This window comes from Squalius cephalus, assembly GCF_949319135.1.
Source record: "Squalius cephalus genome assembly, chromosome: 7".
Lineage (NCBI taxonomy): Eukaryota > Metazoa > Chordata > Actinopteri > Cypriniformes > Leuciscidae > Squalius > Squalius cephalus.
This window is the reverse complement of record NC_137128.1, coordinates 41,374,989-41,391,355: the sequence shown is the minus strand read 5'-3', so window position 1 is coordinate 41,391,355 and position 16,367 is coordinate 41,374,989. Positions and strand designations below refer to the sequence as shown.

The 16,367-nt window shown below is 38.6% G+C and overlaps 2 protein-coding genes across 6 annotated transcripts in view; one reads left to right on the top strand and one right to left on the bottom strand.

Annotated features, from left to right (window-relative positions):
- The window catches only part of per2 (period circadian clock 2), a 30,871-nt gene extending 19,590 nt beyond the window's left edge, over positions 1-11,281 (top strand). For 3 of the 5 annotated variants that reach the window (XM_079876270.1, XM_079876271.1, XM_079876274.1), the window contains 13 exons: positions 111-219; positions 574-714; positions 907-982; positions 1,983-2,148; positions 2,761-2,888; positions 3,426-3,611; positions 3,863-3,925; positions 4,190-4,447; positions 5,284-6,206; positions 7,064-7,241; positions 7,748-7,952; positions 9,463-9,613; positions 10,008-11,281. In XM_079876270.1, coding sequence (XP_079732396.1) covers positions 111-219; positions 574-714; positions 907-982; positions 1,983-2,148; positions 2,761-2,888; positions 3,426-3,611; positions 3,863-3,925; positions 4,190-4,447; positions 5,284-6,206; positions 7,064-7,241; positions 7,748-7,952; positions 9,463-9,613; positions 10,008-10,172 — 2,749 coding nt within the window. In that variant the 3' untranslated portion in view covers positions 10,173-11,281. The remainder of the gene's footprint in view (positions 1-110; positions 220-573; positions 715-906; positions 983-1,982; positions 2,149-2,760; positions 2,889-3,425; positions 3,612-3,862; positions 3,926-4,189; positions 4,448-5,283; positions 6,207-7,063; positions 7,242-7,747; positions 7,953-9,462; positions 9,614-10,007) is intronic. The other 2 variants (XM_079876272.1, XM_079876273.1) reach the window with 1 other exon arrangement.
- Positions 11,282-13,660: 2,379 nt separating this feature from the next.
- hes6 (hes family bHLH transcription factor 6) lies at positions 13,661-15,524 on the bottom strand. The gene is made up of 4 exons (XM_079876399.1): positions 15,250-15,524; positions 15,077-15,163; positions 14,896-14,977; positions 13,661-14,798 (listed from the first exon to the last, which is right to left on the bottom strand). The coding sequence occupies exons 1-4, from the start codon at positions 15,442-15,444 to the stop codon at positions 14,410-14,412; spliced, it is 753 nt and encodes a 250-aa protein (XP_079732525.1). The 5' UTR covers positions 15,445-15,524; the 3' UTR covers positions 13,661-14,409.
- Between the last annotated feature and the right edge of the window lie 843 nt (positions 15,525-16,367).

Genomic DNA, 16,367 nt, shown 5'->3' with positions numbered 1-16,367 from the left:
TAATGCAGCTTGGTGAGCATAAGAGACTTTTTTCAAAAACATTTAAAAAATCTTACCGACCCCAAACTTTTGAACGGTAGTGTAACTGTGATTTTCTTTCATACTGCCAGGGGTCCAGTGAATGAAGATGTGTTTGCAGCTCCGACCACTGCTGAGGGCAAATCCATAGACTCAGACATCCAAGAAATCACTGAGCAAATTCACCGACTCCTGGTGCAGGTACGGAAACTCATTCACCATTCAAAGAGGCAGATTAATGGATTCAATTGAAATAAGAGGGTTTTGACATCCTTTCACATAAAAAGGCAGTGGAATAGACAGTAACAGACTGGGAAGCAAAGAGTTTTATAACGTATGCCTGTTTCTGCGTGAGTTTGTTGTGTTCAGAACGACTTGAAAGTCTTGTAGTGCGTGATCCTCAGTGTATGATGTCCAGTTTTTCTTTGTAACTATCTACAAAGTTGACAAGTTTAGGATGCCTAGTGTTTTAAAACCTCTTAGTGTTGTGTATTCCAGCCTTTAGAATGAGAGAAATGAAAATGACCTGTTAAATCTTGTTTTTGTGTCTTGTAGCCGGTGCACAACAACGGCTCTAGTGGCTTTGGGAGTCTGGGCAGTAACGATCACCTGATGAGTGTGGCGTCGTCTAGTGACAGTAACGGTAACGGAACACGTCAGCGGCAAGAGGAAGAGGATGGCAGGAGAGCCAAACCGGTGAGTCACATGATGAATTCTAGATAAGTGGTTCCCAACTGTTTTTGTTTTTAAATGATCAGAGGAGCCATTTTTACTAGTCAAATGCTTCACGGTCACCTGCATTTAACCATAGCTTTTTTTATTCATGCAATTAGAACCAAAAGGGGCTCTGGTGGATTTATTTATGTTTGTATGCATGTGTTTTCTCAGAGGAGCTTTCAGGAGATCTGCAAAGGAGTTCACATGCAGAAAAACCAAGAGCAGCAGTTGAAGAAAAGCCCTACAAGTATGTACCAGTATCCACCACCATCTGTGCATCCTCGTCTGTCATCAAAGTCTGTGTGTCTTTTTGTGTGCAACAGAAATGTGAAACTATGGCTTCCATGATATGGTACCAAAGTATTATAGTGAGATTATATCAACAAGTATTGCAATTGTGATTTGAACTGTGGAACAAAAATTCGTCAAATCACATTGAAACATCATGCATGTTAAAACCCTTCACACCTTTTCCTCTAAAAAGAATCAAATTTTCTCTGAGTGAAAAACATCCAACATCTGTAGTCACATGCAACATGTTAATGATTTTAACTTGAATATAATACAATATTATGTATGATATAATGTAATTAATATATTATAATTTATTTTATATATTATTTACTTATATCGTTTAAAATACTGTATCATTCAAAATTCTGAGGTCTGTAAGATTTTTTTTTTTTGAAGAAATGAATACTTTTATTCAGCAAGCATGCATTTTTATTTTATTTAAATGCTGTTTTTTCGAATTTTTCTATTAATTAAAGAATCCTGAAAGGACGTGTATCACGTGTCCACAAAAATATTAAGCGGCACAACTGTTTTCAGGAATTATTTCTGAAGGATCATGTGACACAGAAGACTGAAATAATGATGCTGAAAATTCAGCTTTGCATCACAGGAATAAATTACATTTTAAAATATATTAAAATAGAAAAAAGTTATTTTAAATTGTAATAATATTTCACAATAATATTGTTTTAACTGTGTTTTGATCAAATAAATGCAGTCTTGGTGAGCAAAGAGATTCTATCAAAAAACATTAAAAAACATCTTACTGACCCCAAACTTTTAATGCAAGCATATATTTAATATCTATTCTCTTTAATATAATATAAATATAATATAAAATTTGTTTCATTAAATTTCAATAGTTAATAATCACACTAGGCCATAAAGCAATTCTGATTTTAATTAGACTGATTGTGGAACCCTTTCTGAAAACCCTACTTTATTTCCTGCAGAGTTTCAACAGAAAAGTCCAGTGGTTCGGCCCAAAGACTCGGCGTGTCACGCCATCGGGAAAGAGTCTCCTGAGGAGCAGCGTGCCACTGTGCAAGAGGAGCTGGCCTTCAAAGACCAGACCGTCTACTCCTATCAGCAGATTAGTTGCCTGGACAGCGTAATCAGGTACAAATGCATAAAGTCACGGCACTGTGAGAACTGATGGGGCATGGTCTCGACAAATTCAATCGACGTATTGACCCTGTGGTGCAAAGAGAGTATGAGCAACTGAATTAAGCATGCTATGAAGGATAATGAGAACTTGTTTTCATGAGATGGCTGAGAACATTAAGTTTTGCAGGATGTGGAATCTCATTAGCACCTTTTCACATCAGCATAATAGCTTAAAAATGACGGAAAGTAACACAAAATCATGCCATGCTCAATTTTAATGCATTTTGGCTATGTTGTGTTTTATATAGTTTAAAAAACTCCCTCATAAAGGTTGAAATCAAATATTTACTACGAATATACACCTGAGATTTTCATCGGCAATTTGTCCATCCTGCCTCCTGTAGGGTAATCGAAGACCTTTATTTTCAATGAGGGGATTGCGAAGAGTTTAGAGCAAACGTAATAGGATTGTGTTGTACACGTAAACCACAATAAACATTATTTTAGGGACTTAATGATTAACAGTGCTATAAAGACAAAACAGAGCAGATCAGACATGCTTTTATGCAACATTCATCCTGGTTAGTCATTTGCATACCTTGTTTCCATCGATTATGTCTTCAGATATTTGGAGAGCTGTAACGTGCCTATAACAGTGAAGAGAAAGTGCCAATCCTCCTCAAACACGACCTCCTCAAACTCAGACGAGGACAAGCAGAGAGGAGTCGAGAGCTCCATGCAAGTGTCTGAAGGTAATGGAAAGGTCCAGTTTGCGCGAAGAAGAAGATAAAAACCCATATATTGTATTTAGATATAATTTTTAACAATAACATATAAAATGTTTAAAACAGACCAGCTCTGATATTTTAAAGAAATAGTTAACCCAATCATTTATTTTAAAAATTGAAAATTAATTTTTAAATATTATTTTATTTATTCTTTATTTGGAGATTGTCCTTAAGAAATGTATTTGCTTTTTAATTTTGCAATAATATCTGAATTGAATACTGCTATATTATGCCATGATAGTTATTAATTCATGAACACAATTTTGCTGGAAAACAATGGCACTTTGAACGTATCAGACAATTTTAACAAAACTCTGGTGACATATTTAAATCAGCTTAATTTGCAGTTCACTCAAAACAAAATGCTTAAAAACACTTTTACAAGAATAATAAATATACAATGGATTATCAGGCTATCTTTGGTGTTAATCCTGTATTTACAACAGTTCTGTGTGAGGGTTGTTGAGTGACGGCTAACCTGTTTATTTTCTCTGTAATCAGCGACAGGCCTTCTAAAGAACCAACCAGGCCTTTCGTCATTAGATGTATCTAAGAAGCCTCCAGGCTCTGGTGTAGTGCCTCCATCTCTGACCCCTCTCCCGCTGCCCAGTAAACCCGAAAGCGTTGTGTCCATTACCAGCCAGTGCAGCTACAGCAGCACAATTGTACACGTGGGAGACAAGAAAGGTAAATTGATTTGTTCCTGTCTGTCTGTCTGTCTGTCTCTGTCTGTCTAGCCTGTTTGTCTTCCCTGTCTGTCTATTCTTATAAATAATGTTTCTATTCCAAAACCTAGTGAGCTGCCTTGATGTCTGCTGCCTGCGTAGGAAATTGCCTATATGCTACCTATGCAGCTCACTAGGTTTTGGATACGTTTATCTGTATTAGAGCTGTATGTGTTTTCTCTGTTCCTTGGTAAAACACCTTTTTTGTTTTAGTCGTATCCTCAACAAGACACATCTCTGCAAAGCAAGAATTCTCTTCCAAACTTCACTTGCAAAGTTAGTAAAATCTTACCATGGGGACAAAAAATTGATTGGAAAGACTTTTGATTGAATTGATGAGTAAAATAAAGGTGCGAATCAGCCATGCAGGACTCCATAAATTGGAGCATCCTACTTGCATTTCCCCATGTTCCCATCCCAACATGCATGAGATGCACTTGAGAAATCTGTGAGGCAGCTCATAAACAAGTGCTGGTCGTGTCACCTGTAAGAGAACACTGCACTCATTGCTGAGTTAAATGTCTTTTTTGTTCTTTGTAGAGATCATTGAAGACGTCCCCAGCGCTGAAGGCACTGAAGGTCAGAGTCTCGCTGTCCCTCCGGCCACACTCTTGCCGCACAATCCGGAGCGAGAGGCTTACAAGAAACTGGGCCTGACCAAGCAGGTTCTGGCGGCTCACACCCAGAAGGAAGAGCAGACGTTCCTCAGCCGCTTCCGAGAGCTGCGAGGTGTGCATGCTTTTAAAGCCGACTGCTCCCTCTATCTGGAGAAACAGAAAGGACAAGTTACATCTGAGGGTAAGGAAGGATTTAAGTCTAAACCTGAGGTGGAAGCTTCTTGTGTTCACAGAAATTTTCCATTTTCTGCTTGTGTCATTGAAATAGTGTATAACATCAGAATAGAGAATTTTGTAGGGCTGCACGATAAATCGAAATAAAACCAAATTTATTGTGATTATAAAATCACAAAGACTGTGATTTAATTAAATATATGTACTGTGTGTTTCAGAGTGAAGCACAGCACTGTGTTCTTTTACAAGCTTGTGATTATGTGTTTTTAAGCGTCTCAATGCAGCTCTGTTCTGCTCTGAGTTTGAGTCGCTTATGTGCGTTTGGGTATGCAACGTGCAGTCGATCACTTGGAATTTTACAGTTGTACTGTAAATAATTTTTTTAGATACATTTTTTTCAATAGACTTTTTTTAAGGTCTTCTGCACACTTTACAGTGTAAATTTGCATTTAAGTACTTGGTGATATTAACAACATGTTCTTAATATAGGGTTACGATTAGGGTTTGATTAGTTGCATGTAATTTTGTCTATTTTACTGTTATTGGTATAGTAAGTACATTATTATTTTATAGTTATATTGACTTCATTGTACCCAAGTTGTGCAGCCCTACAAACAAGCACAGCAAACCTGAAACAGTTTTTTTCATTTAATACCATAATATTAATATTTAATTATTAAATATTTAATAATTCATTTATATCCATAGTTTTGTTCCTTACTACATGTAGTACTTCCTAACTACACTTTTTACATAGCTACTTTTATTAACTTGACTGTCAAGCAAAAAAATTCAATCAAAATGTATTTTAAGTCAATAACAGCTTCTCATCTTTCTCTCCAGCTGTTCCTGCTGCTCGCTCATGTAGGCACGGTGGTCGTGGTGCACCGGAGACCACCGGAACCCGCCGGGGTCGCAACAAGAAGACCAAGTCCAAGCGGATCAAGCCTAATGAGTCCTCCGACAGCACTCCTTCGGGCCGTAGGCCGACACCCAGACCTCAGTTACAGGGCCTCAACCAGACCTCCTGGTCTCCCTCGGACACATCCCAATCCACCTTCCCCATCGCCTATCCCGCTGTGATGCCCGCGTACCCATTGCAGATGTACCCGGGAGCCGGCGGCATGCAGCCCAGGGTGGAGGCTCAGATGCCAGGCTTCAGGGAGAGTCAGTGCAGCCAGGATCCATGCATCCCGATGCAGCCCATCCAGACGCCGTACTCGGCTCCTCTGGTCACGCCCATGGTGGCGCTTGTACTGCCCAATTACATGTTCCCACAGATGGGCAGCCCTCCACAGCAGCCATTCTACCCCAAAGAGGGAAGTTTCCCTGCGCAGCCTTCCTTTCAACCTCAGCCTGGTTTCACCACACAGGCACCATTCCCTCCACAGTCGAACTTCACCATACAGACCCAGTTCACCTCCCAGATCCCCTTTACCTCACAGGCTCCGTTTCAGCCACAGCCATTCCAGTTCGCTAGCCCCAAGGAACCCCCAAAACCATCAGAGCCTGAGCTGAGGGAGGAGCTGTTACGAAGCCCCACTCCACAGTCTGCAGGAGGAAGTGGCCCGCCATCACCGCCTTTGTTCCAGTCGCGCTGCAGCTCGCCTTTACAGCTCAACCTGTTACAGTTAGAGGAGACCCAACGCTGTGCTGAGAGGCAGGAGAGCACGGCGCCATCTGTACTGCAGGGGAACTACAGCAGTAGTGTGGAGAAAACAGGGAGCGCAACCGGGCAAACCAAAACTGACAAGAATGTGCAACAGGTTGAGACTCTTTTTCTCACTTTCTACCATCATATTACAGTACATTTTTGTACATGATTACATGCTAATACCATGGTGCTCTCATCAAATTATTTTCTTACTCTCAATTCTCATTCTTTCATTATGTCTTTCATCTAAACAACATGCAAAAAATCCCCCAAAAAATATCAAATGCAAAACTTTTGATTGACCAACAGGTGGCAGTGTTTACAAATTTGTTTATGCAAGACTATCCAAAATTAAGCTTTGCATTCTTGCATCATGTTGCAGTTACATTAGGCTTAAAGCATGCAAAATTGTTGCATGATTATTATTGCAAAATAATCAATATTTAAAAATAATAATAATAACTGCATTTAAAAAAAATTATAAAGTAATTAATTAAAAAAAATTATGCCATCCACTCCACTTTCCGTACTGCAATAAACCATGCAGCTTAAAAGTTGTTATTCTTCATATGGCTATTTAGGATCTCCCAACAGTCACATATGATGTCACACCCAAGTCCTCTGTATTAAAAATAAATAAATAAATAATTATTTAATAATAAATTAAAATACACTAACTCCACTTTCCTGTAATGCTGCAAGAATAAAAGTTTGTTTTCTTCACATTGAGCCCAGAGGTCATTCTTGGACATTTAGATCCTCAAGTATATCATTTCTGTATACAAATGATATACAGGGGATAGAAATTGGCAATTAAACAACTACGCTGTTATAGTTCTGAATGTGTGAATAGTGAAGAGTTTCTATAGTGTGTACATGTGCATATAATGCATTTAGTTTTACATAAAGCTGTGTATAAATCTGTCAAATGAATGTTAATGTTATACTCTGTTTTTATTGTTTTTCTAGTATGAAGGGTCACCTGTCGATGGTCAACATAGCGATGGGTTCTCATCATCTAGTGACCTGCTGGACAATCTCCCAGAGGACTCGCACTCCGGCACCAGCTCTGCCACCTCCGGCTCCATGCGCTCTGGCTCTAACGGCTGTGGAACGTCTGCCAGTGGCGGATCTGCCAGTAGAACTGGTGAGAATGGGAGTTTATAGTGGTAGATCTGATATGACACTTGTGTCCTGTTAAATGCTGATCTGAAGTGTCCTTTGTAGTGTGCAGATTGTAGTGCAGGGTTTTCACTATGCCATATCAGAGAAAAGTAATGATTTTTGATGCTGCAGCAAAAACTAATATGCTATTGAACACACTTCTTAAAGCATTAAAGATTGATATTCACTACCGTTCTAAAGTTTGGGGTCAGTAAGATTCTTTTATTCAGCACGGATTCATTAAATTGATCAAAAGTGACAGTAAAGACATTTATAATGTTACCAAAAAGTTATATTACAAGTGCTGTTCTTGAAGACTCCTGAACAAACTGTCACAGTTTCTGCAAAATATGAAGCAGCACAACTGTTTTCAACAGTGATAATAATAAGAAATTTTAACTTTCCTGTTAAAATAGTGCTTATAAAATAGTGCTTTTCAAAAGGTCCGCTTCCCTCACCACCCCTTTCTGCTGTTTTTTTCTTTCTCAGGAAGCAACAACAGCAGTAACTACTTCGGCAGTGTGGATTCCTCCCAGAAATCCCATAAGGCCAAGGGGCAAGGCTCTGTTTTGCGCTCTGTGGCGCTGGCGCTGGATGGGAAGGAGAAACTGAAGTGTGTACTGCAGGACCCACCGTGGCTGCTCATGGCTAACTTAGACGAAGATGTTATGATGTCATATCAGTTACCATCTCGGTGAGTGGGTGGACAAGGGAGAAACAGACACACACACACACACACACACACAAACCCCACCACTACCAGTTATGCCCGCTTACCAGTAACCTCTCCTCCCTCTGCCATCCTACCCTTTATCTTTAGACCTTTAAGGCATATACACACAGAGCTCTTGGTATTTAAATGTTCGTTTTCATTCTTCGCTTAGGGGTAAAAAGAAGTTTGAAATACCTTTTCAGTGTATAGAGACAGAGGGACAAGTGTCATAATCTGAAAACCACGCCCACCGGGGGGAAAACAATCCAACCGTCTCCATTGACTTTGCATTGCGAGAAGATGCCTCCTTGGCAAAACAATGTCTAAAAGCCGTGGTGGGCGTGGCCTAAATGCTGTATGCTATGTCTCTATACTGTGTATACTCTAAATTCTTTTACCAGGCTCCTCCCCTAGTGGGCGGTGTCCGGTTTCATATTATCTATTTGAAATACTTTAGAATCAAAACCTTTTCTAATCTTGACAACACGCATATCGTCGGAAAGATCTGAGTTTCAAGGTTCCATATTTTTTAATAGAAGGGATTTCTTTTTTTTTTTTTTTTTACAGGAGAATGCATTAAAACAAAATTCAATGGATTTCAATGGGTGACGCCCTGTGGCTATTTTTGGTACAGCATCTAAACAAAATCTCATAGGAACTTACATTTCTGTGATATCAATTTCAAATTTGGAATACAACTTGGTTAGACATATGGCTTTGATTTCTTTTAGTAATTTTAGAGGGGTTTTTTGTAAAATATATATTTTATATAAAATAACAAATATTTAGTACAGTACATTTGATTTACAGTAAATTTAAACTTCCATAACTTTTTCATACTTTCGTTTTTTTGAAGTGCAATAATCTGCTGAGTGTTTTCTTTTAAACAAGACCAAACTTATATATGGTCTATATTCCAAAGCATTCTTGATTTACAACCATTTAAGTTCGGATAGTGCATTTCACGTCTATTCTCAAAAAGGGGGGTGCAAAAAGCTGCATGTGAAAACAAACCTGAAAAGAGACATGAGGATTTAGGGATTTGGGATATATCATAAAGGGAAATCGGGAGAGCAGACCACAAAAGCGCAGTATATGTTGTCCTTTTTCATACTGTTACAGAAGAATAATATAATCGGGTGGAAAAGAATGCAGCGACTGAAAAGAGCTCCTGCCATAGATATTCTTGTCACATTTAAATACCAAGCGTTACGTTACTCTCCTGATATCCGAAAATAGAACATGAACAAAATGTTACTGCTCATTCAGTCAAACTGATGGATAAGATTTTTTTTTTATGATTTGAAATGATTTGTTCAGTCTTTTTGAGTGGAACTTCCCCAAATCGGAAGTGCCTTCCATAATCTAACACACAGTAGGCTCGTTAGGAAAACGGTGGATAGGTTTTAATCTTGTATTGTATTTTTGCCATCAAAATAACTGTGGAAGCTGGCATGGTATTAAATCACAAACAAATTGTTCCCTTTTGCAGTGACATCCAGAAGGTTCTGAGAGAGGACAGGGAGAAGCTGCGGCAGATGCAGAAACATCAGCCGCGCTTTACAGAAGAGCAGAAGAGAGAGCTGGCGGAAGTGCATCCCTGGATAAGAAGAGCCGGACTGCCCAAAGCCATCGACGTCAAGGTCTGGATACATTGATATTTGATCTAATCTATACCGATGTCAGTTTGTAATGCATAAATTGTGTATATTCACTACCATTCAAAAGTTACAAATTTGAATGTCAGCAAGGCTGCATTTATTTGATCAAAAATATAGCAATACAGTAAAATAGACATCTTTTGTAACATAAATAGCTTTAGTATCACTTTTGATGAATAAAAGTATTCTTATTGACCCCAAAGTTTTAAACGGTAGCATATTATTATTTTGCAATATGTACGTACCATACGCGCAAAGTATAAGGCATTACTTTCATCAAAAAATAATAACTTTTACCACATTTCACTAGTTAATTCCAGGTGGATAAAATCAAGCGCTACATTTTTTTAAATCTAATACAAGTGTTTATTTGCAGGCGTGTGTCAGCTGTGAAGAGGTCAGTGAAACCCTGACTGAGGAGGATCCACCAGACCTGCACATGGGGGAATCAGAAACCAGTGATGTCACGGCGCCTCTGGCCAATAGCAGTGAAGACACGGCACTCTCAGAAGCACATGTCTGTCTGGGTCCTGTCACCTAAACCAAACCTCTTTATTACACCTGTAAGAATACAGACCTCGTCTGATCGGATAATGCGGACATTTTAGCATCGAGAAAATGCTTCTGCCGCAGCCAAAGACCTTCAAGAAGACTAGTTCTGGTTGCTAGTTTGTGTGAGTGTGTACAGATGTGTAAATACATGAGTGAGTGAGTAAACGAACGACTGAATGCGGGAGCATTTCAAAGTAAACCGATTATTTCCAGACAGTCTAAACTGTCTTTAAAGCCAGACTCTGTGCTGTTCAGTGGAATAATATTTTCTTTTCAGTGTTTCCCTGACAGTTTTTCCCTGTAAATATACAAACTAATTTATTTTCAACTCTCTTTTTCTAAAAAAAGGAAAATATTGTGTTTTATTTTCTTCTGAATAGACGAATAAGCACAGTTCTTCTGGTGTTTGATAGTTGTGTTGTGGGATAGATTTCTGATATCCTTTCAAATTCACAATTCTACACTGTGGACTTGTGGTTTATGAGCTGAGATGTTTTTTTATTAAACAAGGGCAGTTGAAAAATGCTCCACATATTTTGCACAAACCACAATTTCCTTTGCACTTGCAGCTTATTTGATCAGATAGTGAATGTATTAAGAGCTCAAATGCATTGCATTAGTAGCATTAGGTGAATTTATCTGAGAAGTATTTCGGGCTAAAGAGTTTAGGTGCTATTGTTTTGTTCAGACTGCTCGCCTGTCTGATGGTCTGTTGCTTTATAGAACCTCAGTGTTAAATTTCTCCTCTTTTATAAGCTCAAGCATAGGTTGAATCTACTGAGACTGAGGTCTAACCCTGATCTTTCTGACTGTCCCCACCTAATCCTGCCGTACAACCACAATTACCATAGATCCCCAATTACTACAGCTCAAAAACAACATATGGGCAGAATGGGGTTTAAATATCAGATTCAAAAGTCCATGTGGAGGTCAACTTGGCATTAAGCTTTTAGTATTGAGGGAACTGTTTCACAACATTTAGCCCACGTTGTAAATAAATGTCCTTGCATTCTGTCACTTTCCAACTTGTGGTATTCCTTTATGCTGCCCTATTTGTTGTTTAATAATTTGGAATAAAGTCTATTTTTTAGAAAGAAATTACTCTTGGCTGCTTGTGTCTTTATGTTCAAGGTTATCAAGATTTAAAATACAGTGTATGAATTTAGCACAGGCTAAATCTGACCACTTTTTGGTGAATCATTTAGATAAGCATTAAAATGTCTATTATATTTTAAAAATAAATGTTCAATATACTTTATTTCATTTAATGTAAAATACATTTATATGAATCAGATGTTATTTCAAATGCATTTTCCCGGAGCATGTCGATTTTTACTATTAATTTTTTTATTTTTTTATTTTTTTTTTAAGTTCCAAGTCCACATAAAAAGTCAGAATCTTGCATGGAATTAAATGAATGGTCAGATTTTTTTTTTTTTTTTTTTTTTTTTTTTTAATCAAATATATTTTACTTATATCATCCTGGGACCCAGGAATAGATGTGTATCCACTGTAGTGGACATTATATTTTTGTGAATTTCTCTGACACCATACATGTCACAGGGCTTGTACCAAATGTTTGGAGGTTTTATCATGACAACAACTACTCCTCGGTCTTTAAAAATGACTGACATTAATTTAGTTATCAAATTTAGCACTCTAATGGAAATATGATCTTATTTTGTAATCATAATAATGAATATCTTTCATAACACATTTAAGAATCATCTTTATACAAAGTTTGGTAAAAAATAAATAATAATAATAATAATAATAATGAAACTTAAAAATGTAATCTTTTTTTTTTTTTTAAAACAACTCCTGGTGTCCACTACAGTGCCACTACATAGCGTAACATATGAAAAAAATCCCCATTTGTTTATTATACTCTAAACGTCATGACATTTAAGGCTACTAAAAAAAAACTTTTCTGGGTCTCGGGAGGATATAACATGTCACTTTAAAATTTTTGCCTGTATTTTAGTGAGCTGATAGTAAGACCACTTTGCTTCCTGTACAGCCCAGTCCTGCGCAAACGGGCCGTTGGTACAGAGGGGCCCACTCTACGCCATATGGTCAAAGTCTGACGACCGTTACAACAGTTTTTATTATTATACAGCGCACATCCGACGCACAGCTTCCCTTCATGTGACCAGACTCTCCTCACTGCGCCCAGACAGGGCTTTCTGCCACCGCACATGAAAGACGCGCTAGTTCCTCGGTTCACACCTGCGCCAATTTGAGGATAAGGTGTGAATGGCTCTCGCAGGCCTCCTACCACGACAACAACCTTCAGACGCCGAAAATCCGGCCCTGGTCCGATGAAAGCAGTGGTGATACAACCTGTCAACAGTCTGCGAAGTGCGAACCTTACATGTGGATTTAAAAGAGTTAATACGTATTTACATCAAACGTGCTTTAATCTTGGTTGTGGAAAACTGCAGTTAATGGTTTATATAAACTAAGACGGAACTATAGGTCATTCATTTGGACTACTTAGTCTATTAGGCTATTTTTTTTAATCAGTTATCAGTGATTTTAGCAGCGTCTACTTATTCTGTTAGTTTTACAGCTGCAATCAGTTGCTGTTTCTCGCGCAGCCCTAGCATGCAGTTTGCCAATCTCTACACATGTTAAATAAAACACAAAGTGGTTTTGTGGTAGGCAGTATTTTGATATATAACGTAGCCTAAAAAGTGCATCTTCTGTTTTGTCGACGTCTGATAAACCGCGAGAGTATCGCTATAGCTCGCGAGCGTCAAAGCACTGATGAACTTTTGTTGCAATTAGCTTGTGGTTTTCAGAGTGCGCACCTAAATATGTACAGCCAAGTAGGCTAATTTTGCATTGTTAGCCACTGAACCGTTTTTAAAAAAAAAAAAGCTATATTTATAATTAGTAGCCTCTTTTCGAGGCCTCAGCTCCACGGGAAAAGTCATAGAAAACATCTTAAATCATGGACAATAGTGAATATATTTTTTTCTGTCCTCAACTATGGAAGATTCCATGCTTTTTAATACTAATCGAGTGAAAGTTACGGGAAACCTGGGTGGGTTGCCGACCGATCGAGTAGCCTAGCCTAGGCATGATGGTTTTATTGCTGTCCCCTTGACAATTATAGTTTCCGTTCAAATGCTATTTTTGCTTTACTTATTTTTGCTGACAAACTTGGCCAGCAGCACGTAGCCTAGTCTTTAGTAGACATGATCAGCAGCACGACACACAGCGCTAGAGTCATTCTTTCTGACCGCAATACTGATCGGCAGTCAGGTGTCAAGTTTTACACGTCTGAAGGGTCAAAAACCCAAAGCGGACATTCACACTTTAAGACATGTATACGAAGGTGTGATAAAAACAGGTTACATACTCGTATTATTTCATCAAAGCAACTGCAGCTGCCTAAAGAATCTATAACTTCTGATTCTTAAGATTCGCGTTACTGGTACGCATATTTAAAGAAATAACATGACACTCATTACAGTAAGAAAATCAAAATGATATTTTAATGAAGGGTGAAGTCACAATCACATATAAAACACATTAAATGTCATTACATCTGACTTTTATTTATTTTAAATTCCTTTATCACAAAGATTACATAGGCTACGTTTAAATGTCAGAGATCTATATCTACAGCCACGACATTGAAATATTTACATCCTACCCAACACTCTTAAAAATAAAGGTTCCATAAAAGGGAGTTTTCACAGTGATGTCATAGAATAACTTTGGGTTCCACATTTAGAACATTTCAGTGAACAGTTCTTACAAGAACCAAAAAAAAAAAAAAACTATAAAGAAACTTGTGCAATGGAAAGATTTCATGGATGTTAACGGTTCTTCATGAAACCATTAATGCCAATAAATACCCTTTAATTTTAAGAGTGCACAATAATTAGATATGGGAAGACACTCCCTAAATATTATTTATCCTTACAGTGTTGTTTTAACTTAGCTTATACAAAAGAAAACAATTAAATAAAAATACTAACTAACTGTGTGAAACTGGATTGAAATGCACACTGTTGCACCAAGAAGAGCTTTCTGAGGGGTATCCACTGGTCGATGACAAATGACAAAAGGCAACGTTGCAGCTGCCCTATTCCAACTGTAGAACTGTCTATCAACAAAGGTGCTCAATCCTGGACTACTGCAGGTTTTAATAGCTCTAAACTAAAAAATCAATACACTCAAATGTTCATGAATCGACAGGGGTGCGCATCTGTCTACCAGGGTCTCCAGATGGACTTGGAGAGGTACATGCTTGGCGCTTGATCCCTCGCATCCACCGAGATGCGGCTTTGCTCCGTGTCCGTGTCATCCAGGTCAGAGCAAAGGTCATCGCTGCTGGAGGAGGTGGTTGAAGGGGCCGGGGACAAGGCAGAGGAGGTGCTCCTGTCTCCAATGCTAGAGTCCGTCATGAGATCTGACAGGATGTCCTGAAAGCGATTCTCGTCGTTCAGAGGCATGCACTCCAGGAGGTGGTTCAGCAGGTCTGCGGCTATGGTCGCGTCGATGCCCGGGCAGCTGGACACGAAGGTGTGCACCTCGTGCATGCACTGGATGTAGCCCGCGGCGAATCGCTCGTTAGCCTCGCGGTTCACGCTGTCAGCCTCTGCGGAGGAGAAAAGCGGCATGACGTCAGCACCCAAATAGGCTACATACATTTTAAATGCGGCCTGTGTGAAACTTGATCTTGAAACAGCTCTTACCCGTCGCTTTGTTTTGTAGAATACTTTCCACGCGCTTCACGGTCATTTCCAACACCTCGGCATTCTCCATTTTCACCTGCGCCTAAAATACATGACGCAAAGTGCGATGTTAGTAAGACTCTCTTTGCACTGTATGTTGGCGGTGGATAGAGATGCTTTAAGAAGTGATAGATGAACTTACATCCGGGTCGGCTAGCAGTAGCCTCAGCTCCTGTAAACTTTCATTTATTCGGGCGCGTCTCTTTTTCTCCACCAGCGGTTTCCTCGTCTGAGGGGGGAGAGAGAAATGCGGTTAAGTTGCGGGAAACCGTCGATAAACTTTTCCTTGTGCTATTAAAAAGACGTGTTGCGTACCTTTCTGTCTTTTATCCCGTAATAGTCCTCCTCGTGGCTGTTGCTGCGGGACGCAGGGGCCATATTGCTGCAGTTGAGACCGCTGAGAGGACGCCTGAATGAGGGGCAGATGGTCGGCGGGTTCAATTCGAGACAAAAGTCTGCGCTAACAAGCACTACATATACTGTGTAAAGTGGGCGATTGAAGAGGGACATTTATGAGGTCTGATTTACATGTGAATGGACCGACTGGCAACCAATCAACAGCCATGCCTTTGTCTGTGCACTGTAAACCAACCCACCCTGTGAACCTGTATGGACCATAAGGACAATTTACTGAATAAAATTAAGATCAAATACCCTTGATAGATAGATTAGAAATATTAGATAGATAGATTAGCTAGATTAGAAATATTATATTATAGATATAGATAGACAGACAGACAGACAGACAGACATAGATAGATAGATAGATAGATATAGACAGACAGACATAGATAGATAGATAGATAGATAGATAGATAGATAGATAGATAGATAGATGATAGATAGATAGATAGATAGATAGATAGATAGATAGATAGATAGATAGATAGATAGATAGATAGATAGATAGATAGATAGATGATGGATAGTGTAGCCTACTTTTGTCTTGTTTTCTTTGCAAATATACGCTTTGTTCCGAACTATTATGCAAGTGACATACTAGTTGGATTTCAGTATAAAATGCTTATGATAATATATAATTAATAATAGATTTATATGATGATAGTTTTAAGTGTATCCTCATACAAACACACATACTTTGTGCAGCGCATATCTTGTCAGTTTTGGCTACCTGGACTTTCAATGGAGGGACAGGGAAAACTTCCCAGTTTTCATAAAAAAATATTCTGTGTTTTAGATAGATGGATGGATGGATGGATAGACGGGCGGACGGACAGATAGATAGATAGATAGATAGATAGATAGATAGATAGATAGATAGATAGATAGATAGATAGATAGATAGAATAATTTATTGACAGACAAAATTAATGTCTTTCAGGGACACTGCTTCTTTGTTACACTGTTTTCATTGTATTCGCTTGTCAAAAAAAAACTGTTTATGGTTTATTGTTATTTTTTATGTTTCTATC